This window comes from Dermochelys coriacea, chromosome 10 (assembly GCF_009764565.3).
Source record: "Dermochelys coriacea isolate rDerCor1 chromosome 10, rDerCor1.pri.v4, whole genome shotgun sequence".
NCBI lineage: Eukaryota > Metazoa > Chordata > Testudines > Dermochelyidae > Dermochelys > Dermochelys coriacea.
The window spans coordinates 50937865-50963830 of NC_050077.1; the positions used below are offsets into that span (position 1 = coordinate 50937865).

General features: G+C 39.5%; 1 protein-coding gene and 1 long non-coding RNA gene across 2 annotated transcripts; both read left to right on the forward strand.

Annotated features, from left to right (window-relative positions):
- CHRNB4 (cholinergic receptor nicotinic beta 4 subunit) lies at nt 1-25940 on the forward strand. Its single transcript, XM_038419207.2, has 6 exons — nt 1-117; nt 8435-8580; nt 18465-18509; nt 18625-18734; nt 21738-22710; nt 25091-25940. Exons 1-6 carry the CDS (start codon nt 63-65, stop codon nt 25229-25231), a joined length of 1470 nt encoding a protein of 489 aa, XP_038275135.1. The 5' UTR covers nt 1-62; the 3' UTR covers nt 25232-25940.
- On the forward strand, nt 1360-4771 carry LOC122456145. The gene is made up of 3 exons (XR_006274834.1): nt 1360-1482; nt 1589-1669; nt 4708-4771. It is a non-coding gene; the product is annotated as an uncharacterized LOC122456145 (long non-coding RNA).
- Nucleotides 25941-25966: the final 26 nt, after the last annotated feature.

Here is a 25966-nt window from a genome sequence, read left to right on the forward strand (position 1 = left end):
GCTGCGCCTATCCTCAGCAGTCTCGACTGAAGAACAGTAATTCACATCCTCTTGTTATTGCCATGAGGAACACACACAGGTTCTTTCTCTTTGTAGTGGTTTCTTTTTCTTTTAACGGTGAGTGTCTTTTTGGATAGAGTTTGTATAACAATTGTGGCATTCAGGGAAGAGGAGGGAGCAATGGGGTTATTGATTTCAAAATGTTTCTAACTTCCAGGGGGATAGTTTACAATCGTCAGAAAGATGCATGAAATCTGCTATTTTAGTGCTGTTTTGTCTTGTGTGGTATTAATGAAACCAGGATGTTGCAATGGTAACCTGGATTTAACATAACTCAATAAAAGCCAAGGTCAGTAGGAAACTATGATCACGGGAAGAATATTCCTGTAGATGCTGCCTGGATCATCTGTGATAATGATGGGATGTGTTTAGAGTGACTGTAAATAGTAAGGAGAGAAGCGTGGCTTCAAATAATGTATCCCACAACTGATTCTACAATTATAAGGCAAATATTTCCTTATGCTTTCTGATTTGTTTATTTCCCAAAGTTCTTGTTACCTAAATACTTGATTAATAGTATTTAAATATTGTTTCAATTAAGTTTATGTAAATATATGTTAAAGTATTCAATCATATATTAAGACCATTTACTATAGCCTACCCGTATTTTCATATACAGAATTAGGCAACACATAGACACACAAAAATCAGGCGAGAGCATTAGTTTAGTGGTGTTGGTAGAAATGAAAGTCTGATTCCCAAACGACTAACCTTCCCTTCTGACCATTGTTATTTCTGCACCCAGCATTTTCTTACTTTATTCATAAAATGTAGTTTAAAAAAATCTGTTTTGAAATATAATATTTGAGGAGTGAGGCCTAGTTTAGATTTAACAAAAAAAGAAATTAAGAAGACAAGCTTTGAGCCCTCTAAATATTTGCTATTGCTTATTAATTTTTTATTGGAAATTAAAACAAAATGAGGCTACACTAGATGCTACTCTGTATTGGAACAACTGGCATTAATACTATACCACACTATAATGCAGCATATTGCAACAGCAATGGATTTTACATAAATAAATAATTTTACATAGAATATTTTGAGAAGTAATAACAATGTCAGTAAATAATGTAAGAGGAGACAATGGAACATTTTTATTTCTCTTCCCTGACAGTAGGAGAGAATCTGGCAAGTTACCATGGTCCATTTAGTCATTTTGCAGGGGGAAGGAAAGAAAAACAAAAGAAGTTACTCTACACATGGAACAACATGCTATTTCTAAATATGATTCAACATTTGTTAAAAGGTCTTAAAAGTCAGGAAAACAAAGGAAATGTGATTTATGTTTAGTTTTGCAGTTTAGAAGGTGTTCACAGGGCACTCAACTGTAGCTGCCAACTTTACTCCTTACTTCATTCTGTGGAAATCAATCCAACATGTTTGTTGTCATGTTCTCAAAGTGACCAGCTGTTGAAGGTGGTGAGTAGCTATTTCAATCTCATTTTACATTATTAAATACTAGATCATGTAAAAGAGAAACTTTACACTGATGCTTTAATAAAACGTATGATTTTGTTTCTTTTAGTATGAAATGCAAAATATCCTGGAAGGAATTTGTCGAAGCAAATGAGCTGTGGAAAAAAACCTTGCAGCTGAAAGGTATATTGTAAGTTACATACCAGGTTGGATTTTCTTTCATTGTACTGTAGCGTGTCCACTGCTGTTATGACAATTTGCACCAGCTGAGGATCTGGCCCTAACTGTTTTTCCCATTTCTGTTTTCAGTATGTGAAAAAATATGTCCACCTCCTAATTAGAGCTGCTTGATTATTCTTGTTACAATCATTTGTCTAAAAGCATCTGTCTACTCAAATACAACATTTTTGTTGGTTGCTGCCATTTGGAAAATATTTTGTCAAGGAAAGAAGCACTTAAAAAAAGAAAAAGTTTGAAATACATTGCCACTGACATTGTGAAATATATAGGACCTTGTCCACTTGGCTATTTTGTTTTCATTAGGTGTCATCCAATTAATATGTAGTTTGGCAAACAGAAAGTAGATTATAAAAACGGCTCAGGAACAAAAATAATTTCTAGACACTACTTGCAGGCATAGTTTGATCCTGGAATCTTTAAGTCAATGCGCTGGTGACATCTAGTGGCATCCTATCTCTGCATCTGAATGATGATGAATTGTCATTTAAAGCTAGATGGGAATGGATAATTCATAAGAATCATTTGTTCAAAGAGTTCCTTCTCGTTACCTTGCTTGTGACTTGCCCAAGAGCAGTTGATAGTTTCTTAAATGTACTCATTATTTGAAAATATTTGCATAAGACTTTCTCAAAATAATTCTTAGCCTGTAACTCATTTGTGAACAATTCATTGCAAATATTTGATATTCCAGACATGAGCTGTTCTGATTGGACTCAAGTCCCATGGGATGTTTTGGTTTCCTACTTGGATGCAGATAAGGCTTAGAATCAGATTTCCAATTGAGAATACTCATGAACACAAATTTAAAATTCACCTTCTGCAAATATTCTGCAGTATTCATTTACCATTGGCCATTCAAGCAGATATTGCAGGGAGTAAACTCATTTGCTAGAATAATCTCAGACAGGGGTGTGAACACTAATATAGAGAATTAACAAAGATATATGCACTGAAATTTGTTAGCAGGGGTCACTCAGCTCCATTTAATTCATACCAAACTGCACTCCATTTCTATCTGGCTTTCTTATGCAAAGAAGCTAGAGCATTCTGTTTGTTGCTGAGATTATTTATACATTGAAGTTACCTCACTGATTTTAAACATTATCTTTGTGTTTAAACAGAGATACTCTTTTCAACCACCTTAAGACATCACCTCTAATAAACATACAATTAAAATTAATCACTCTGGGTCTGTAGTATTTCTCACTTTCTTCACTGTATAGACATTTTTACTCTATGTTAATGAGAAGATAGAATAGAAAAGAAAATAAAGCAAGCCTAGAGTTCAGCATGGATCAGCACAGTTCTATCTTGTTAGGCCTTTGATGAGATAGATTTGGATTTAGAAATGCCACAGCTAATATGAATATGATATTAAAATCTCATATGGTACTATGTTTTTTGACTGAAAACAAAACAAAAACAGCCACCCAGAAGCATTGGTCTGCAAAACTTTTCAAATAATTTGGAACATTTTTGTGGAGTCTGTTCTGATGTGCAGAGCTACAGTTATCTTATTTTTTCTGGTGATTCATCACATAAGAAGAATTATTAAGTAGATCCCTCACATGGGAGAAAGAAACCACAGGTTTCAAGATATTCTAACTGAAGATTGTCTAAAATCAATGCTCACAGAAAGGCTTGTGAGAAGGGTGTGATCAGGAGTCTTATAGCTGAATACTGATTTCAAATGTGGACATTACAATTCTCTTTCTGGAGCATACGAGGAAATAACAAAAGTTACAACATGAAACATCCACTTCGTACAGTGTTCTGGTGCAATCCTGCACCACTGTAGTCAATGGGGGAAGGGCATTTGGCGCAAAGAGACAGCCTCCACTGTAACATATTAGAGTTGCTTGGATTCATAGGAAATAGAACAGCCTCAGTATAATCTATCCATGCTGCCCTGCTGCTTCTGATGGACCAAAAGCCCACAGTCTTTATGGCTGATGCAAATACACATTGTTAGCATCAGTAGGTTAGTGTATTTCAGGAATAGAGCCCTGGGTTCAAGCCATGACTGTTCAAAATAAATGTGGCAGTCTTCTCCTACCATGTATCCACCATACAATTCACAGTCTTTGCTCAAGAGAGGCCCTGAACAGAGGCAGCAGGGGTGGTGTAGGTCAGTAGGTCAGATGCTGATTCAGCAAATGCTCAAACACATGCTTAGTTTAAATATGCACTTAAATCCCACTGATGTATTTGAACTGAATTTCACCAACTTCATAGAATATAAAAAAAGAAAAGCTAGCTAAGTGCTTTGTGACTCTCAAATGAGTCTCAGGATGGAAAGATCTGAATGGTGCCAGCTGGCAGTCTGGAAGGGGGGCTAATGCAAAGGCAGTTATACCAGCTCTACACCAGCTGAGGACTCCTCCATTTCAGAGAAATTTCAGCTGCCAGTTTAGTGCAACTTTACAGCTCTGTTGCAGTGTCAGAGAAGCTCAGGGGCCTTACTGAAGGGCAGAATCTGGCCTTTCGTGTCCATAACATATTAGAAAAAACACCAAAGACAACATTTGCATAACAGAAAAATTACCCTGAAAGCATCTCAGCAGCGAAATTAATCACAGTACAATAAACTTGATGGAATTTTTCACCGCAGGGCTTTGTGAATATCAGCAGCCAGGAACAGGCAGCTATTAATAATGAGGAAAAGAGGCAAACTGAACAATCTTTTTGACATTCAAAAGAAGAAAATGATACTTTTCTATACAGTTCCCAGGCTGGAGCATGAGCTAGGGGTTAGAGTTGACATGGGGAGGAGTGGGTAGAAGGCGTGTCAAGGATCCTGCGCCTATTTCCAGATAGTATGTTGGCTTTTGTTCTGTTACTGACTCAGTCTTTGACCTTGAGTGTGTCATTTCAGTGCAATTTTCACTGAAATCAATAGGAGTTAACTCAATTGAAACATGCTATAGAAAGGCTTGGTATGATCATCATCATTTTCTTCATTAACTTTATTATTCTGCATCTACCCAGAGAGTAGTCAATTGCCAGAATATGTAACTCAGCCCTAGGGAAGAGAAACACCAGTGGTACCAGCCCATCACTTCCACAAGAAGAAAGGAGATAATTGTGATTTGTTGCCAAAGAGGTGATGTTATATGTAATAGTTCATTAATAGTAATCAACAAGAAAAAACAGCTTTACTATTGCATGTTATAATCTGAGTTCCTTAAGAACAGCAGTGGAACATCAAGGCTCTTCTGGATGAGAACAAGTCACACCCTTTCCCTACCCACTTGAAGCTGTCCCAGCATGCACTGGAGTAACGAATGAAAGAGCAGCATGCTAAAAATTTTGACGTATGTTTTCAATTTTCCATTTTGGTAAAATAGTATAGGGCTTGCATTTGTTACTCTTGCTTCTGTGACTGAGAGTAAAGAGACAGACATAGGAATGAACAGCTAGCTCAGCTTTTTACCATCTGCATTAGATAACGAGGTCTCGTGAAACATTTTGAATGACTGTTACACTTATCCTATGCATTTCTGTAGAAATGGATACCATGACATACAGAGTAATAACTCAACAGTAAATAAAAATCTTTTCCCACCTGGCTGCTACTTGTCTGGAAGTTCTTGACCTGAGCAATTCAGTCTGAATTATTTTGATCACATATGGTAACTGATCACATGGTTGTCTCTTGTTATGACAGTATTTTCAGAGCTGGAGAGCTACAGAACACACACTGAGTGGTCACTGCAACAGACATCATCTCAAAGTGGCACTTCTAGGTCATAAAGTAAGCAAGATGTTAAATGTCAAGCAGAGCTTTTTCTAAAGGGTAGGGAAATCTCCACTTTTTTTCAATGATCTTTAAGATCCTATGCAGTATATTGCATCTGCCTTGAATTCAAATCTAAGCTGGCTCTCCGATCCAAATGGAGATGATCAAAAATGTGCTTACATGGCATTCCTTGTTCAGGCATACTGTGAGCCAAATATAAATAAAATGTCCACATTGTCAACACGCTGCATATGGATACTCAAGTTAGCTCTTGAATGCCCCATCACCCGATTGTAGTGACTACTGTGTCAAATCGATAGCCCATATGTGAGCACTAACTTACGTACCCACACATCCCATGAGCCAAACTGTCCTCTCACTTACTAAGGTACATCTTCAATGTGGTAGCAACGACGTAAATGTGAAGATAATTTGGCATCTTGTCTTTTTATAGCTATTATACCTTAAAATCACCAGAGGCTACACAAATCACCAAAGGAGGTATAATTTCTTTTTCTTATGGCTCTGTGAAAAAAAATCCTACTTGATGAAGAAACAAACTTTTCACTGGATTTTTAGAGTGAAAAATGTAATGCCTGTATGAAACCCCTTGTTGCTGTCAACACCATTGACTGTTGGGAATTCCAATGCTTGAGACTGCAATGTCATCTTAGGCAGTCCACTGGCTGAAAAGACATCACACACCACTCTACCAACCCCATCTGGGTGTCAGTGACCCACCAAACTGGCAAAGTAGGATCTGAGGCATGGAAAGAACACTGCCCTAGAAGACTCATGGCTTACCAGAGATTTTTCCTCTTTGGGTCAATGCCAATCAGGTTGGATCTGAATAATTTTTTTTTTACTGGCAAAAAGAATGTTGTGAGCATAGGATGTTGATATTTCTGCAATTTTTGCTTTTGTAAAATTTCACAAATCTCTCTCTATTCACAGTGGAAAATATGCAAAGTGAATACTTTTGCATTTTGCTTAGCTTCATCTTTTCAAACACAGGCACTGATCACTGCTTGTTGTATATCTCATCTTCTCCCATGGAAATGTCAGTAAAGTAATTAAAGGTGTGAGGCTAAGCTTGCGAGTGTGCACCATGGACATATTTGCAGAGAGACATGGTATACATTTCTGTCATGCATTGTGTAAATTTGCTACGCTATCAATGCCTTGCTAGATGCTGGTTCTTAAGGGAATGAGCAACGCTAATATTCACCTCAACCTCTCCTGAAAGCTTTAACAGATCCTGCTCTGAGATGTGAAAGTGTTTGGTTGACTATGTCCTACATTTTCCTCATTTAAATCAGAAGCAAAAATACTGAGAGGCTCTTCTTGTAGCATTTCTAACCTGGATATAATCCAAAAGTACCAGGATTCTCAAGAGAAAGCCTGTTCTCAAGAGATTTTAGCCCAATTCTAGGTCAAATTAAGCAACTATTCAGATATAAGCAACTCAACCACTTGGAGGATTATTGGATACCAGCTTTCTGATGTCTGGTCCTCTTTGACTCTTACTGACATGCTACAGTGTATTGAACATGCTACCCTAATGTATTATAAATGTGAAATATTTGTAATGCTTAATGGTTTTTACTGCACATAACTGCTTTGCAATGACTATGTTTTTAGGAATATTGGGAACATACGTGAAGAGTGTGTAACGGAGAGAGATATTACCCAGGGTCAGATTACCTCCCCCTCTCCCCAGATTTTTGGGGGATATAGTTACTTGCTTATTTGAAAGGGGAGAAGATATTTGAATTACTGATATTTCTATCCCCTGGACCAGAATGTCTTCTCATCACATCAGTATAAATCAGAAAGTAACTCCATTTACGTCAGTCAGTGGAGTCACACCAGTTCAACAGAGTTACTCTACATTTACCATTTTAACTAGGAAAATAATCTAGCCCTTATATAAATTTTCTGCTTCCTGTGGAGGATTTGTATCCCTATGAGAAGCTGCTGGGGTCTCTAACAGCAACAGTGTTGATCATTTAGGCCCAAATTCTGCTCAGAGTTATACCACTGAAGTCAATGCAATTTCTCCAGCTTTACACTCATGTAACTCAGAGCAGAATATGCTTTTTAATCTATTATGTTTACAACAGTAGTTTGCAGAAGACAACACTGGGAGCTTGGAAAACATAAGCAAGAGCCTAATAACAGATTTCATTATCTCTGGAGTTGTGCCATAGACTACTTCAACTAATAGAAAATGTTCTGGATTACTTGATAACCTGGAATCCCTCAGATGTATATTGTACAGTCACTTAAATAATTGGTCACCTCGAATTTTGAAGTGTTAATATTATGGCTACTCCATATCTCAGTTTTGTTTCCAACTGTCAGAAGGCTCAAGTCTAGAATAATGCTTTTGGTTCTGCTATACTTCAGCAAAATAGTCTAGAACCAGAATATATAGTGCTCTTTAATCATTTGAAAACCTTTCTACAGTTTATCCCCAGGCTCTTCCCTATAAATAGCGCACTCTTTTCCTACCATACATGTGCCTGGGGTTCCTCCTTCATCTTCTAGGACAGTTAAAGGGGAGATTTTCAAGTCACGAATGGGATTGGACATCTGTCTTCTGCCTCTTCAAAAATCTCTTCCTAAAACAAGAAAAAGGACTTCCAATTTCTATTTCATACCATAACACAGAGAGTACCTCTTGCTTTGGTGCTGCACTGATGAAGAAAGAGTTTCCAGTTTTAACATGAAAAGCAAAGGGGTAAATTCTGCCTTGATTTATGTCTTGTCCAACAAAGCTGACTTCAGTAGAACAGAATTTGCCCCAAGGGCTTTCATAATAAACCCAGATCTTTCTGTTTCACATTTAGTTAGAATCTTTCAGAAATCTAGAGCTTTTCTTATTTCATTTGGATGAGGATTCTGCGCTTCAATGCTCGCTTCATAAGGTAATCTCTTCTTCATTTTGGGATCCTGTTCTATGCTGTTTTACAGGAAGCGATGCGGCAGATGCTGAGGAGAAGCTAATGAACCACTTACTGAGCCCTGCCAGGTATAATAAGTTAATTCGCCCTGCTGTCAACTCCTCACAGTTGGTATCTATAGAACTGCTGGTTTCCCTGGCACAGCTAATCAGTGTGGTAAGCTTGAATAAGATGTGCCTTTTCGTTCATTACTATTTGTACAAAACTTTGAAGAGGTAGCGCACTCTGTAGATGATAGATTGTATTAGCATGACTGTCTCTCTGTTATTATATGGTTTATATAATCGTAAGTGACATGGGAAGATATATATGTTTTATTATCTATTTGTCCATCATGCAATATTCAGAATGTGTAAGTATAATTTTTATTCAGGCAAAAGGAGATCTATTTATTCCTAAACTATAAAATACTGAAAAATACAGAGCCAGATCCTTAGCTGACACAATCTGGCATACTTCCATCAACTTCAGTAGAGCCACACCAATTTACATCACATGATGATCTTCTCCATAATGTGTATAATGATAAATTATCTTTTGCTGTGTAGAGTGAAAAAATTGTGGTATAGTCTGAGCACAGAAGTGAGGGCCAGGAACTCCTGTCCAAGAGCTCTGAATCTCTATGGGGTCTAGACCAAATCACTTAGGAAAGGACTTACCTAATCCCTATTTAGGGCAGCAATTAGATATATACTTAACTTTTGCACGAGCTTTAATTCTATTAACTTAAATGGAGTTCAAGCACATTCTTAAAATTAAACATGTGCCTATGATGGTCCTCACTCAGGGGTTGGTTCGTCAGGTAGTGTCACCTAGTGCTCACGGCTAAGGCCCATGACCTGCAGAGGGGTTGTTGGTAGGGGAGCCCGGGCCCTCCCACTCCACCAGGCTCCGACCTAAGGCCCTTTGAGGGCTATCAGTGATCTGACAGCGGAGGCTGCTTAAGGCTGCCCTCCCTGGGCCACTTCCTGTCTCCCCCCTGCGATTGTCCCAAGTCACCATCTGGGTTAAGGCGGCATGAAGGCTGCCCATTCACCCCCATAAAGCACCTTCTGGTGGTGGCATGCAGCATGGTATCTCCCTTTCTCAGGTGGCAACTGCCTTCTCCCATGGTATGGCCCACCTTCCTGGGCCAGCTCAGTCCAAGGGGCTTTCCTCTGCTGGGGTAGTCCAAACAAAAAACCTAAGGGAATTACCAAAGTCCAGAGCTCATATGAGGGAGAAAGTGAAACGCTTCCCTCTCAGGCTGTCTCTGTGGCAGGTCCTCCCTTCCCTCAGGGAGGGACCTTTGGGCAGTTGTCTTAGGGAGAAATTTCTGCCTTCTTTCTGCTCTCTGCTGCAGAGTCTGCTCTCTTCCTTGGTCTGCCCCAAAATAGCTGTTCCCCAGCCTTTTAACTCCTCCTCCTGTTGGAGCATATCCTACAGGTGTGGCAGGATAGGGCTGCCTAGATCCAAGGTAGGACCTTAACCCCTTGTTGCCCAGGTGGGGTTTGTACACAATGCCTAAGAGCTATTCTAGGACTGGATGCTGCACCAATAAAGGCAATGGAGGTTTTGTTATTGACTGCAGTGGGAAAAGCATCTGGCCCATAAATAGGGATGATGTCTTGAACTCTGCTCAGTCCCCCCTGTAAAATGGGCGTAAGAGTGACCTGTCATGGTTTTTGTAATGATGAACTAGTGATTAATTATAAAGTACTCTGAAGTTGGAAAGTGACATATATTTCTAATTTGGATACAAGACAGGAAGGGGAAAGACACTGATGGAAGTAATAGGAAGCTGCATGAATGGATGCGCTTGAATATACAGAATTCCTTACCCAACAGACATTCTAATATAAACAAAGGGATTGTAGGTCCGATGTTCCCCTCTGCTAGGAGATTCCATCTGGAGACATTGACAGAGTTCCCTTTCAAAGTGCCCCAATGGTCCTCCCACAAGAAATAAAAGGTGCAGACTCACAGAATAGGGGGAAGCATGGTCTGCAAACCCCACAGAACCCAGGAGCAATAGGGTAAACAGTAAGTGCATAGATCCCAGACCATCATTTGGATTAGCATGCTCCTTCAGAGCCACTGCAAGGAAAAATGGAGGTTTTGTTATTGACTGCAGTGGGAAAAGCATCTGGCCCATAAATAGGGATGATGTCTTGAACTCTGCTCAGTCCCCCCTGTAAAATGGGCGTAAGAGTGACCTGTCATGGTTTTTGTAATGATGAACTAGTGATTAATTATAAAGTACTCTGAAGTTGGAAAGTGACATATATTTCTAATTTGGATACAAGACAGGAAGGGGAAAGACACTGATGGAAGTAATAGGAAGCTGCATGAATGGATGCGCTTGAATATACAGAATTCCTTACCCAACAGATATTCTAATATAAACAAAGGGATTGTAGGTCCGATGTTCCCCTCTGCTAGGAGATTCCATCTGGAGACATTGACAGAGTTCCCTTTCAAAGTGCCCCTATGGTCCTCCCACAAGAAATAAAAGGTGCAGACTCACAGAATAGGGGGAAGCATGGTCTGCAAACCCCACAGAACCCAGGAGCAATAGGGTAAACAGTAAGTGCATAGATCCCAGACCATCATTTGGATTAGCAAGCTCCTTCAGAGCCACTGCAAGGCCTTCCTCCCACATGGCAGCAAGAATTGATTAGGCACAGCATTGCCATTTGCTCAACTCCAACCACTTCTTCTATAGGGACAGATGCTTCCTAAGAGAGTTAATGGTGCTTTTTAGGAGCATTAGCACCACCTTTAGGGATTTCCTAGCAGAAGTCCTCCAGGATCTTTGCCCTTCCATCTTTAGAGGCCCAGCCAAGCCAGGGAGACTTCCATATGCTCCAACAGAGGGAAGGCATGTGCAGCAAAGCCACTGCCCCTCTCTGTCATCCAAACTGTGCCAGAGACACACATGCCCACATCTGCTCACAGGGAGGGGAGCTCAGGACCTATAAATACATACTATATTGCTAATGATATAACTCTAAGTGTGGAAGGAATCCTATCCAAAGGCTCTTCCTTCTCCTTCATGCAGTAGGATATCTGTTCTAAATTTGCCAAAGTGCCTACACTTGGTGATATTTAGCCCAAATGCAGACTTCCACCTTCTTGACACAACGTGCTGTACTTTTGGAGAGGCTCTCAACAACTGCTTCTGCAGCTTATATAAAGACACAAGGCTTTTCACAACTTCTGGAACAATTTACCCCCTACCCACTCCCACCCCCACCCCCTTATGGATAAGGTAAACCATAAATATTTGTGGAGTATCCAGACCTGACCATACAAACATGTTATCTAACGCAAATCAATTGGCAATCATTTACCTAACATTCAAAAACACTAGTGTGGACAAATTCTTAGGCAATATCTACACTAGAAAAAGAGGTGTTTTTAACACCTTAAATAACATGTTAAGATCTTAGGGAAGAGAAGGCAAGCTATAGTTTTCATATGTGTTAGCTGGAGGAATCCTAGAGTTTGCCTCGACCACTTCACAAGTTAAATTGCATCGTCTACTTAAGATCTTAACACATTAGTTAACATATGTTAAAAAAAACACCCTTTCCTAGTGTAGACACAGTCTTAGGGTACGGCTACTCAGTAAATTACAGTTCAATTGTATGTTATAACTGCTCTAGCTGTAATTTAACTAGCTCCCATACCAACTGTAGTGAAGACACAGTGGCATGGACCCCAGCATAGGCTAACAACCTGAGTATATACCCAGGGTCAGCAGCAGGCATGTAGTGAGGTGACTAGCCCATGCCACCGAGTCTTCATTGCCATCATTATCCATGCTATCAAGATTAAATCTAGTTTGGGTATGCTTACCTACCCCACAATTATAACTTAATTTGCACTGTAGACATACCCTATATGTAAGCGGGGGAATGGTCCCACTATTGTGGGGAACTTTCCTGGCTTCTGCACTACCCCGGTGAGGTGGGATAGTGAAAGGATCTTAGTCCTCACTCCCACTTCCTTTACCCAGAGGCCTCCCTGCTCTTGAGGACTCCCCTTCCACTCTCCTGTCTGGCAGAGTCCTCATAACCCCAACAAGGCTGGGCCCAAGATTCCTGGAGGGCTCGACCCCCCCAACCCTGCTGCGGTCACCTAGGACAGGGGCTAGAGTGTCCCCACTCTGGGGTACTCTCTCTGCACTGGACACTTCCCTGGCCCACTGATCATTACATACAATGTAAAGCAAATGCAAGCTATTTAATCAACAATTAATTAAAAAAATAATAAGGAAAAATGGGAAAGGTTAAAGGAAAACATCACCCCGCTCTGTGGCAGGGAACATCACAAACAGTGTCTCTGGAACATCAGGGCAGTTCACAGTCTGTTCCTTGTAGGTCCCAGGCCTCCTTCTCAGGCCCTGGCTGTGCTGCAGGGATGCTGCGGGTTGGACACTTGCTCTGGTGGTGGCCACACACCTCCAGGCTTTGGGTGGTGGGACCCTTCTTCCCAGTGTCAGCCCCCCCATCAGGTTAAGATCCCCTCCCAGTCTGGCCTGCAAGGACCCTTGGCTGGGGGTATCTTTCTGCGCTGGGCCCTTTGCCCAGGGTCCCCCCTTGGCTGGCCACAGTTGCTCACCATACCTGGCTCTGTGGCTGCAGCTCTGCTCCCAGCACAGGATCTGCGCTCTACCTGGGCTGCTTCTGTGACTCTGCTCCCAACTCTGACCTGCTTCCTGGGCTGCTTTTCTGGGCCCTCTGGATCTGGCATGGCTCTGCTCTGCAGCTCATCTTGGGCCCCTGCTTTCTCCTTAGCCTGGTCCCACTCTGTTTGACCCAGGCAATTCCAGCTCACACAGAGGACGGGACCCCTGTGGCCTCCTGACTCCCTAATTAGCCTGCCCACCCTGTCTTTCAGGCTGACCTGGAGCATTGAACTCTCTCCATTGTTCCTGGGGGCTGTCAGTCTCATGGTCCTGATTTCCCATCGACCCTTCCCCTTTTAGCACTGGGAGCTAACCAACCAAAACACCCCCTCTGAACGTTAGTAAGGGGGCAACAATCCCCTTACATATAGAAAGCAGAGTGCAGGGAGCCTGAAATGTACTATTGCTCATGCATAGCCTCCACTCACATTTAACAATTAACTTAGGCTTGAATAGAGACTGGGAATGGATGAGTCATTACACAAAGTAAAACTATTTCCCCATGTTATTTCTCCCCCCCACCCTACCCCCTACTGTTCCTCAGATATTCTTGTTAACTGCTGGAAATAGCCTACCTTGCTTGTCACCATGAAAGGTTCCCCCCCCCCCCCGCTGCTGGTGATGGCTTATCTTAAGTGATCACTCTCCTTACAGTGTGTATGATAAACCCATTGTTTCATGTTCTCTGTGTGTGTATATCAATCTCCCCTCTGTTTTTTCCACCAAATGCATCCGATGAAGTGAGCTGTAGCTCACGAAAGCTTATGCTCTAATAAATTTGTTAGTCTCTAAGGTGCCACAAGTACTCCTTTTCTTTTTGCGAATACAGACTAACACGGCTGCTACTCTGAAACCACTCACATTGTAACAGTAATGCAACAACCCTATACCTTGCTTCCTATCCTGAAAGGAATTCCAGGATCCAGGCCCATAAAGGGCCTCACATGATTTAATCTAGAGCATCTTTATGATAAATCTTCCTGTAAAATGAGAGATCGACAGTCTCACTGACCAACTAGTGTGGCATCAACTCAGACGAATAATGAAGGAAGGAATGGATTTATTGAATCCAACTGCGTCCCAAGCAGAATAGACAATAAAATAAACAGAAGATCAAGAAAGAAAATAAAACAAATAATAATCTAGCTATTACTTATACGTATTCTATTCACCTAACATTGTTAATCTGAAGACACAGACTCAATTTCTAGAGATAACTATGACATTGGAATTAGTGAGACAAGGCTAACCCAGGGCAATGGCTGGGAACTTAAAGACAATTAGCAATATTGCTAAGGGACAATATTGAGTCTTAACTGATTTAGTTTATCTTTGTATTTTTGGACCTTTTCACTGGTGTCTCTTATCTGAAAAGCCACTCCAGCTCCACTTTCTGCCATTGCCCTGCAGGTCTGCAGCAACATCTAAGGACAGTTTGATTACCTTTTTGTCCTTATCTTCCATCCAAATTGCTTTTATGCTGGCTGCCAAGCTACTTAATTTAAAGGGCCCCTTTGGGGTTACATCCAACTAACAAGAAAAAGAGAGAGTCAATGAGGTTTGGTCAATTTAGTTGCCAGGTAGCGACTCACCTATTTCTAGAGAGTACATTGCCTGTGAATTTAATGCTGGAGAAAGGTGCAGAATTGAGGAGACTTCTGTTTATCCACAGAATGGGTAGAGCATAAGAAGCAGCAGGGGAGGCTTCCACTAATGAGCCTCTTCCCAAAGCTAGAGTAACTACCTCTACAGACAAGAAACCAGATAGGTCTCCATATCCATTCAGTCTTTGACATCTTGTTGAGATGTCCTACCAGGACACACATTAATAACGGTTATGTTGGCTTTTTGTGATGTGTCCACCAGGAACTGGACTGAGACCCTCTACCACTTCACAGCAGAGGATGTGGGGGAGATCCTCACACCCAAGACATTGTTTTTATGTGACAAATCTGACTGAGGTGTCAATACAAGACATTTGGGAACAAACTGATAAATTAAACAGTAATAAGTCGCTAGGATCAGATGGTGTTCACCCAAGAGTTCTCAAGGAACTCACATATGAAGTCACAGAACTACTAACTGTAGTATGTAACCTATCACTTAAATCAGCCTCCATACCAGATGACTGGAAGATAGCTAATGTAATGCCTATTTTTAAAAAAGGCTCCTGAGATGATCCTGGCAATTACAAGCTGGTAAGCCTAACTACCAGGCAAATTGTTTGAAAGTATAGTAAAGAAAAAAATTATTACATGCACAGATAAACATATGTTGGGGAAGAGTCAACATGGCTTTACTAACTGGAAATTATGCCTCACCAATCTATTAGAATTCTTTGGGGAAGTCAACAAGCATGTAGACAAGAGTGATCCAAACTATATAGTGTACTTCGACTTTCAGAAACCTTTCAACAAGGTCCCTCACCAAAGGTTTTTAAGCAAACTAAGCAGTCATGGGATAAAAGGGAAGGTCCTTCTATGACTCAATACCTGGTTAAAAGATAGGAAACAAAGGGTAGGAATAAATGGTCAGTTTTCACAAAGGAAAGAGGTAAACAGCAGGGTCCCCCAAGGATCTGTACTATGACCTGTGCTGTTCAACATATTCATAAGTGATCTGGAAAAGGGAGTGAACAGTGAGTGGCAATATTTGCAGACAATACAAAATTACTTGACAGTTATGTCCAAAGCAGATTGCAAAGGGATCTCACTAAACTGACTGGGCAAAAAAATGGCAGATGAAATTCAGTGTTGATAAATGCAAAGTAATGCATATTGGAAAAATTAATCCCAACTTTACATACAAAATGATGGGATCTAATTTAGCTGCTACCACTCAAAAAGAGATCTTGGAGTCATCGTGGATAGTTCTCTGAAAACTTCCGCTCAATGTGTGGCAGCAGTCAAAAAAGCTAACAATGTTAGCAATCATTAGGAAAGAGATAGATAATAAAACAGGAAATATCACGCCTTGAATAATTTGTGTAGTTCTGGTCACCACATCTTTTAAAAGATACATTAGAATTGGAAAAGGTGCAGAGAAGGGCAACAAAAATTATTAAGAGTGTGAAACAACTTCCATATGAGGAGAGATGAAAAAGACTGGGATTGTTCATTTTAGGAAAGAGACAACTAAGGGGAGATATGATAGCAACCTATAAAATCATGAATGGTATGGAGAAAGTGAATACGGAAGTGTTATTTACCCCTTCACATAAATACAACAACTAGGCGTCACCTGATTAAATTATTAATAAACAGACAGTTTAAAACAAACAAGAGGAAGTACTTCTTCACACAACACACAATCAACCTGTGGAACTCATTGCCATGGGAAGTTGCAAAGGCAAAGTATAACTGGGTTAAAAAAAATTAGATAAGTTAATAGAGGACTGGTCCATCAATGACAATAAGACAAGATTATCAGGGATGCAACCCCATAATCTGGGTGCTCCTAAACTTCCAACTGGCAGAAGCTGGGACTGGATGGATCACTCAAAATTGCTCTGTTCTGTTCATTCCCTCTGAAGCATTTGGCACTGGCCACTGTCAGAGATAGGATACTGGGCTAGGTGGATCATTGGTCTAACCCAGTATCACCATTCTTACGTAATTTTAGATAGAACACTGAGTGATCATCAGATATTAACAGCTTCTTGCAGTCATTATTTACCTGGTCTAGATTTAAATCAATAACCCAGCAGTGAAAGGGTCTATTACCTGTTACCAGTCTCCCAAAACCTCAAGCCCCTTGGCATAGAGGAGGGAGGAGTTTATTACTCTTTATTGTTTGGAATACCCCTTCAACAGTTTGAAAATAGAATCTCTTCAAGGGCTTGATGGATTTTTAAGATGTATATATTTAGAATATGAATACTTCTCACCATTTTTATGTAGGACAATATTTGGGGTCTCAGATATTTGACAGTGTCCTCTCGCTGCCAGTCTCACTCAGACATTACAAGATGTCACAGGTCACTCTGCTTTATCCTCCTTTGTTCTTCTCTCAGCCTTCTTATTGTTTTTCATCATCCATGTCATTAAGGCTGCTGCTGCTCTTGGATCACTGGTAAAATTATTTACATTGTTGAATGAAAACAAATCTGCAGTGAGAATAAGCCTTAGTTCTATTGCTGGAATCTTTCTGGGTCTTATGGAATGTCAAAACAGGTGTGGTTTAAGGAATATCAGCTTTATAGAAATCTTTGTTCATCATTTAATCTATCCTCATTTTATTTACCACTCCACTAATTTTTATGTCATCTGTAAATTTTATCTGCAATGACTTTATATTTTCTTCTAAATCATCAACAAAAATATCGAATGTAGGACCAAGAACAGATCCCCCTGAAACTCCACTAGAAACATCCCCACAGAATCATAATTCCCCATTTACAATTAATTTTGGCAATCTATCAGTTAACCAATTTTTAATCCATTTAATAGGGGCCTCATTGATTCTGTATATCACTAGGATCACTATTTATTTTTATCAGAATGACATGTGGGAATAAGTCAAATGCCTTGCAGAATTTTAAGTATATTACATCTATAGTTACTTTTATCAACCAAACATGTAATCTCATCAAAAAAAACATGTCAAGTTCGCTTGACAAGACCTATTACCCATAAAATCATGTTAATTGACATTAATTATGCTATCATCCATTAATTATGTACTGACTGAGTTCTATATCTGCCTTTCTGTGATTTTGCCTAGAATCATTTTCAGGCTAACTGACCTGCACTCATCCAGGTCATCCCATTTATCCATTTCAAATACTGGTACAGCATTAGCTTCTTCCGGTCCTCTGGAACTTTCTCAGTATTCCAAGATTTGTTAAAAATCAACAGTAGTCGTTCAGAGAGTTCCTTGCCAATTCTTTTAATACTCCTAGGTGCTGGTCATCTAGTTCAGAGTGGATGAGAGCCCCCCACCTGTACTAGCCCCAGTAGTGGTCTAATCCAAAATGACAATTCCATTGGCCTGATGAATAGAAAAAGATTGTCCGAAGACTATTACTTTACCCATTACTTGTTCTAGGATTTTTAAAACAGTTTCTTAAAGCTGCACATACCCAAGTCCATCTTAGTTAATAGTTATAATGAATTACATAATTGTATGAAATTCTGTATCATGTCATATTTTATGTGATTATTATTATTAATATAGTCAGAATTGTGCATTTTAGTGATAGACCAGTAGACACAGAAAGATTCCTAATGTTATAAGAGGTAGATTTTACATTATATGCAATGATTTTAGGCAACCAGGAGTTTGAGGTATCCCTGAAAGATTAATGAATAAATCCTAATAGGACTAACTTTGTACAGTTTAGATTTATAAATGTTTTTTCTTTCTTTAGAATGAACGTGAACAGATCATGACCACAAATGTTTGGCTAAAGCAGGTAACTATCCCATGGGGATGCTATTGCAATCTACCAACACATTGCTTTCTTGTTCTCAGTATGACTTGACTGACACAAAATAACTTACATCACTCCTGTACAATTTTTTCTCTAGGAATGGACTGACTATCGTTTGGCTTGGCAGCCCTCTGACTATGAAGGCGTAAATAAGCTGAGAATCCCTTCTAAGCACATCTGGCTACCAGACATTGTGCTTTACAATAAGTAAGTCTTGATACAAAAAATGTTGCAAAGATTTTAAACAAAAACAAAAATCCTATTGATTTAGCAAGAAATAAATCCCCAAATCTTTTTCTTTTTCAGGGAAAATAAGCTTACAGTAAGCTTAGGATACTATTTAGATTAATAATATTGTATACTGCACTGTGAAAAATCTCTCCAAGGAGAGGTGGTAAATCCCTGTTCAAATCCTTTCTCATCAAGAAGAGGGGGAACTAGAACCCTTTGTCTCCCACATCCCAGGTGATTACCCTAACCATTGGGCTAACGGTTATAAGGGTGATCTTCCTCTTCCATCCTCCCAGCTGTTTTGCATGGAATTAGATGGCCTCTGAGCCCACATATCAGATCAGGCCCTGCACTCAGTTTAGGTGCCAGAACATGTCTTCCTCCCAGTTCATGGATCACTGGCACAGATAGGTTTTTAAGTCTGGCATGCAGGGAGCTCCCTATCTCTGCAGGCAGAGCAGGGCTGAGGACACACTCCTCTGGTCAGCATCTCCCAGTGCCTAGTATAGGTGACTTCCCACCTAGGACGCTGGCTTTTGTGGATTGTATTCTAAGGAGCCTCTCTCTCCATATTCATTGTATAGGGTGCCAGGTTTCTAATTGTGGGTCACTGTGTCGTTCGTGTGATTTTCTAGACACCTAAAAGTTATGCATTGTGATGCTTAGCGTCACACCTAGGTTCCTTTGTAGATCCAGGCCTATAGAACTAGCATGAAGAGATAAAATGAATAAGGCAAAGAGATTCTATGTTGCTGAGTACCGGATGACTGGCAATGGATTAAAGAGCCTTACATTTCTATGCTGCTAGTTGTAATTGCCCCAAGCTGCCAGTGATTCAAACACACTTGCCTCTGGTGGCTGTTAATTACCTACATGAAATGGCTTTGATGGTCTCAGTTGATTTTTATTCTCTGGGGTTGTCAGTCTGGCACCTTTAAACTGTAACTGATTAGGAGAATTTTATATATATATATATATATTCTGCACATCAATACTCTGTCACACACACAGTATTGTGTAGAATTTATTTGGCTGTTTATATGTTTCACATTTTACTTAGAAGAAAAATGTTAATACTTACATGGCACTTGTCTTCTTCAAGGGGCTTTACTAACAGCAAATAATTAGTTATTCCTATTTCTAAATATTATGGCATATAATTTCTGCTTCAGAAAGTAGGTGCAACTCAGTTGAAGTCAATGGAGCTATTTACATCAGTGGTAAATTTAATCTGATTTTTTTTGCTGAAGATAGATTGATTCTAAATTATATATTTTCCCCCTTATATTCTTTAATAAAAATGAAAAGGAAAAATATAAAAAGTACTGTAATTCAGCCAATTTCTCTCTTACTATATTTATTCTCATCTAACTTTAAAAACTGACTAACCCAGTTTTATTAAAAATGACTTTCCTACTTAAGTTTTTATTCATGTGTTTGTTAATTTACAAAGAAATAAGGTGATGAATAGTTACTCTTTTCTAGTCTCACAGTGTCTTTCAATAATAGGATCAGTTAAGTTTATCAACAAATACGTATTTGGGGAAAAGTACTGCCTGCGTGGATGACATATTTAAGCAAAATAATCTTGGGATCTTATTAACAGCCTTTTCTGTTAACCCTATCTCAGACTGATCATACTTTCAGGAATATTTATTTGCAGTCATGCCACTTTGCATTGCTGCCCTAACAAATCTCATAAGCTAAGTGGCATCGAGAGCTGTTAGTCCAAAGATCCTGCAAGAAGCATTGAAGTATGGCAGGAAGTTGTGTTCACATTACTTAGGGAACACTCTTCCCACTGAACCAGTTACCCTCCCTGGTGATGGAGGACACTCTTCTGGTACAGTTTTAGTCTTTTGGATGAGACACAAAACCCAGAGAATTTGTGGGCACTAAAAATCCCATGGCGCTTTTAGTAAGAGCAGGAGCTTTAATCACAATTATCCTGCCTAAATTACAACTCATGTAATTGCATTCATTCTGCCCATGTTCCCCCTGTATTCCCAACTGAATATAGCATTCTTCTTCACTTCCTGCTCGAAACTGTTTAGAAGTGTTGCCATGTGCTGTTAATGGCTGTGTTCCAAAGCAATGGTGGCAGCATTTTGGTGATAAGATCACCTATCTTTACATCTCTTTACACATCCCAATGCGGGTAATAATGCATAATTGTTTTTAAAATACTTTGTGATTATTGGATGAAACAGGCTCTAGACATACACGTTATCATTAATAAATGATATTGTCTAAATATTGGCAAAAGTGTTAATTCCCAGGCTGAAAAACGTATACATAGTTTTCATTGTCAACTTATAAATACCTGGAAAATGGGTTTTATCATTGAAAGGGTACAGAAGTTTAATTCTAGCAGAGATAGTGGGACCTCTTTTGGATTCAGTAGAGGAGGCTGAGAATGTAGTAGTTTGTCCTTTTCTGTATTTTGAACCCATATTCTGTTTCTTCACTGGTTTCAGAGTGGTAGCCGTATTAGTCTATAGCAGCAAAAACAACAAGGAGTCCTTGTGGCACCTTAGAGACTAACAAATTTATTTGGGAATAAGCTTTCATGGGCTAGAACCCACTTCATCAGATGCATGGAGTGGAAAATACAGGAGTAGGTATAAATACATGAAAAGATGGGAGTTTCCTTACCAAGTGTGAGGTCAGTCTAACGAGACAATTCAATTAACCAGTGGATACCAAGGGAGGAAAAGTAACTTTTGTAGTGGTAATGAGAGTGGCCCATTTCAAACAGTTGACAAGAAGATATGAGTACTGTTAATTGAATTGTCTCATTAGACTGACCTCACACTTATACCTGCTCCTGTATTTTCCACTCCATGCATCTGATGAAGTGGGTTCTAGACCACGAAAGCTTATGCCCAAATAAATTTGTTAGTCTCTAAGGTGCCACAAGGACTCCTCGCTGTTTTTGTCTTTTCATTGTTTCTTTATTTTTTCCTCCCATTTCCTCAGCGCGGATGGTACATATGAAGTTTCTGTGTATACAAATGTGATTTTAAAGAACAATGGAAGCATTTTCTGGTTGCCTCCAGCCATCTACAAGAGTGCCTGCAAGATTGAGGTGAAGCATTTCCCATTTGATCAACAAAACTGCACACTGAAGTTCCGCTCTTGGACATATGATCACACAGAAATAGATCTGGTACTTAAAACTTCCATGGCATGCATGGATGACTTTACACCAAGTGGAGAATGGGATATTGTAGCACTTCCAGGAAGAAGGACTGTAAACCCCTTGGATCCAAAGTATGTTGATGTGACATACGATTTTATTATTAAAAGGAAACCTCTTTTTTATACCATCAATCTTATAATCCCTTGTGTGCTTATTACATCATTGGCTATCCTGGTGTTCTACTTGCCTTCAGACTGTGGTGAAAAGATGACCTTATGCATATCTGTACTGCTTGCCTTGACTGTGTTCTTATTGCTGATCTCCAAAATTGTCCCACCAACATCACTGGATGTTCCACTGATTGGGAAGTATCTGATGTTTACAATGGTACTAGTAACATTCTCAATAGTTACCAGCGTCTGTGTACTGAATGTCCATCACAGATCTCCCAGCACCCACACTATGCCCCCATGGGTAAAGGTGATTTTCCTTCATAAACTTCCAACTTTTCTGTTCATGAAACGCCCAGAGAATAACTCTGCAAGGCAAAGGTTAAGCAAGCGCAGAAAGAATAAATCACATAATCTATGCACTGATCCAGCCAACCTGTACAAAAACTCCACCTACTTTGTGAACACAGCCTCTGCCAAAAAATATGATTTGAAAGTTACTGAGAATCCAGATAACATCAGTGGCCATCAAGATTTTAGGTTAAGATCTTCAATGAAGTTTTCTCCAGAAGTCCAAGAAGCAATCGATGGAGTCAGTTTTATAGCAGATCACATGAAAAGTGAGGACAATGACCAGAGTGTAAGTAACAGGAGAAATCATTCCCAACTTTCCAAACCTCAGTTTTCTTTCCTTTGATGTCTCAAATAAGTATATTCTTCTTCAGAAGGGAAATAAGAACACTACAATCTTCCTTAGTGTTAATTTTTATAGAGATCCTAGCTATAATTTTCATAGTCAATCACTGTTTAGTAATAAGTTTCTTTTCCTATAAATTTCCTATGAATAACAATTTGATAAAGTGGATATTGTTCTAAAAAGCAGTGTGCCAGGCAAGAATCTCAGTCCCCACAAATAGAACATGTTTATTGCTTTGGGGCAGAGGGAGATAAAGATGAGTTAACGTTAAACAAACTGTGTTTTTACATCAGCAAGGTAATGGGGTGTAGAGACCACAGCTAGTGTGTGGCAGGGAGAGGATTAATATTCAATACCTGTTCAGAGGAAACACCATATAATTGGGCCCATAATGAAGGGACTGCAGGTAACTCAGCCATGAGCATGGCTGCGTTCTGCTAGAGTAAGTTACTTAGAGCTGGGCTACATAAAGTAGTTTAACTAAATGGGTTTAGAAATGGATTTAGTTAGATTGGCACAAACCCTTTCTAGGAACACTATTATTTTGGATTAAAATTATTTGGATTATTTTGGAGCTCTATCAATTAGCTCTTCATACCCTATTTGGTTGTTTGACACATGGTGGTCATTATGCTGCCTCCCAAGACCATTCAGAACTTTCTGGCAAGAGTGTAAATAGAACCATGACATTCATACTGCAAAAGCTGAGGCTTCTTCCACTTGAGCAAAAGGAGACTCTCCATCAGCTATGAGCAGTATAGGACCTATGACACACATTTGAGCAGTTCTGCTCCCATCCTGTAGAGACACATTCCACTAGCTAATACATTAAAGTTCATATAAGTATCCATTGAATAATGTTCAGCAAAACTCAGAAGGCTCAGATGAACACCCATGACTTTCCCCAATACCCACCCCGCATCCATGAAAAATTTCCTATGTGACCCTCCTCTGCCCCAATTCCCAATCTAGTCTTAAGTTCTCCATTACTGCTCTGTCCTCCTCCTCTCCTTTTACTATACAGGTCAAGTAGTCTGAAAGCCTGGCTCCTTTTTCCCTTCAGATCTTGCAGGAATCCCACATGAAGCCACACTGGTGACTTTCTTGCATTTTCTAGGAACTAATTACTGGTCAAGAGAAAAAAGAAAGATCAGATGCTAAATCTGTAAATATAGCCTTAAGCTTAAACAAATTGAAATGGATTTGATGTGAGCATAGGCCTCACAATGCTGAAAAAGTGTTTTAATACTATCTGTGCTTTTGTAAAGAACTTGGTACTGGATATTCAAAAATGAGTGCAGGATACTGGACTAGATGACCTCACAAGGTCCCTTCCAGTCCTATGATTCACAAACTCCATGTCCTCACCCTAGACTAAAGAGCAATTATCCAAGGTATTGTAAGTTAGACATTAATTTAATGCTTTCTGTACACAGATCGTCTGACATTAACTTAAAATGCTTAATTACAAACCATTGTTTTCTAGATTCATAATTCTAATCTCCGCTTTTTCCATTAGTATCATGCTCTGATAGCGACTGTTCATGTACCTACAGTATATTCTCTTCTCAGAAGCATGTAACACCCATTAACAGAAATGGGAGGTACATGTGTGCATTGAGCGGGGAAATATGTAATGGTCTAATACAAGGCAGGAGTCAATTGGGAAGTACTGTGAAGTCGTTAAGAGGAAGAATTCCCATGTGTAACTAGAGTCAATTATAAAGGAAAAAATAAAAAAAGTGATAAAAAAAAGATTAACACTTTTCCTTTACAACTCACTAGTATGCCTGTAGTCACTGTAGTGTATGTAAAGATAGAAGGTAAAATCCTGGCCCCGTTAACTTCAATGGGACCAGGATCTCATCCATACTGGACAGGGATTTGAGTACAACCAGCAGTGCTAACATGTATTAAAACACTTGCATACTGAGAATCAAGATCAACTACAGAATTATTTTCTTAAAAGCAGTAAGTATTGTTCATCGTTATTAATTGGGATGAATAGTATCAGCAAATTACAATTCACACACAGGAGTTTACTGGATTATGCTGACGGTCCATCCTGTCTGGCACCAAGCATTCAGTAGTGATCAATACCTGCTGCTTCAGAGCAAGGTGTAAACTATTTATAGTGTCATTCACCAACTGTCCAGGACTATATATGAGGGGAAATTCCTTCCCGATCCCTGTTGTTATCCTGAACCTTAAGATTTGTTTTCTCTTATTTTCATATACAAACTACAAACATTGAGCATGAACAAAAGAGGTGGAGATGAACATGGTAAATTGCTATGTATCTTTAACTGACTTTTTCTTCCAGGTCATTGAAGATTGGAAGTATGTTGCCATGGTAGTGGACAGACTGTTTCTCTGGATATTCATCTTTGTTTGTGTCCTTGGGACTGTTGGGCTATTTCTCCAACCCCTTTTTCAAAACCACTCTGTTGCTGTGAGCCCTTAATTTTCATTTAAAACTGTAAAACGTTTACACAGATGCTGCACCTGATTCTGCTCCCAGTTCCACTGGTGTAAATCCAAAGTGATGCCATTGAAGTCAGTTGAGTTAGTCTGGATTTACACTGGTGAACTGAGAGCAAAATTTGGCCTGCTGTGTTAACACGATGTTAGGAATTTTCTGGAAGACAATCTTTTCTTTTTTAATTTCATTACTTTTGATTAAATATTGGCTCTTTTTTCAATATGTTTAAACATTTTACAGAGACATTTATTTATTTCTACAACTTACCAGTTTTCCTCAGAGTGCACCAGGATAATTATTAAAATGGTATTTACTTATGCCACTTTGGGAAAGACATTGTGTTTCCATAAGATCCTGCCGTTCACATTGCACAATTTTGCTGTTTCAAGAGAAACAATTGCTACAGTATTTATTTCCTTAAAATGCATCAAAACTCTGTGTTTGGTTTATGGAGCCCAACTCAATATATGATAAATAAACATATTTATACCCTCTGTTCATTGGTGAAATCTAAATAAAATATGAAAAACTCTCCTTTAAATAGCCTTACTTCCAAAATGTTCCAGCAGCCTTTATAACTCAGAAAAGGGGAATTGGTATACAGCACCACGAATCTGAAGCTCAACAGGAAAGTGTACAAGGAGCAGAGGCAAACGGTGACTCAAGAAAGGTTGGACTGCCAGCTCAGTCTATGGGAAGGAGAGAGAGCAGTGCTAA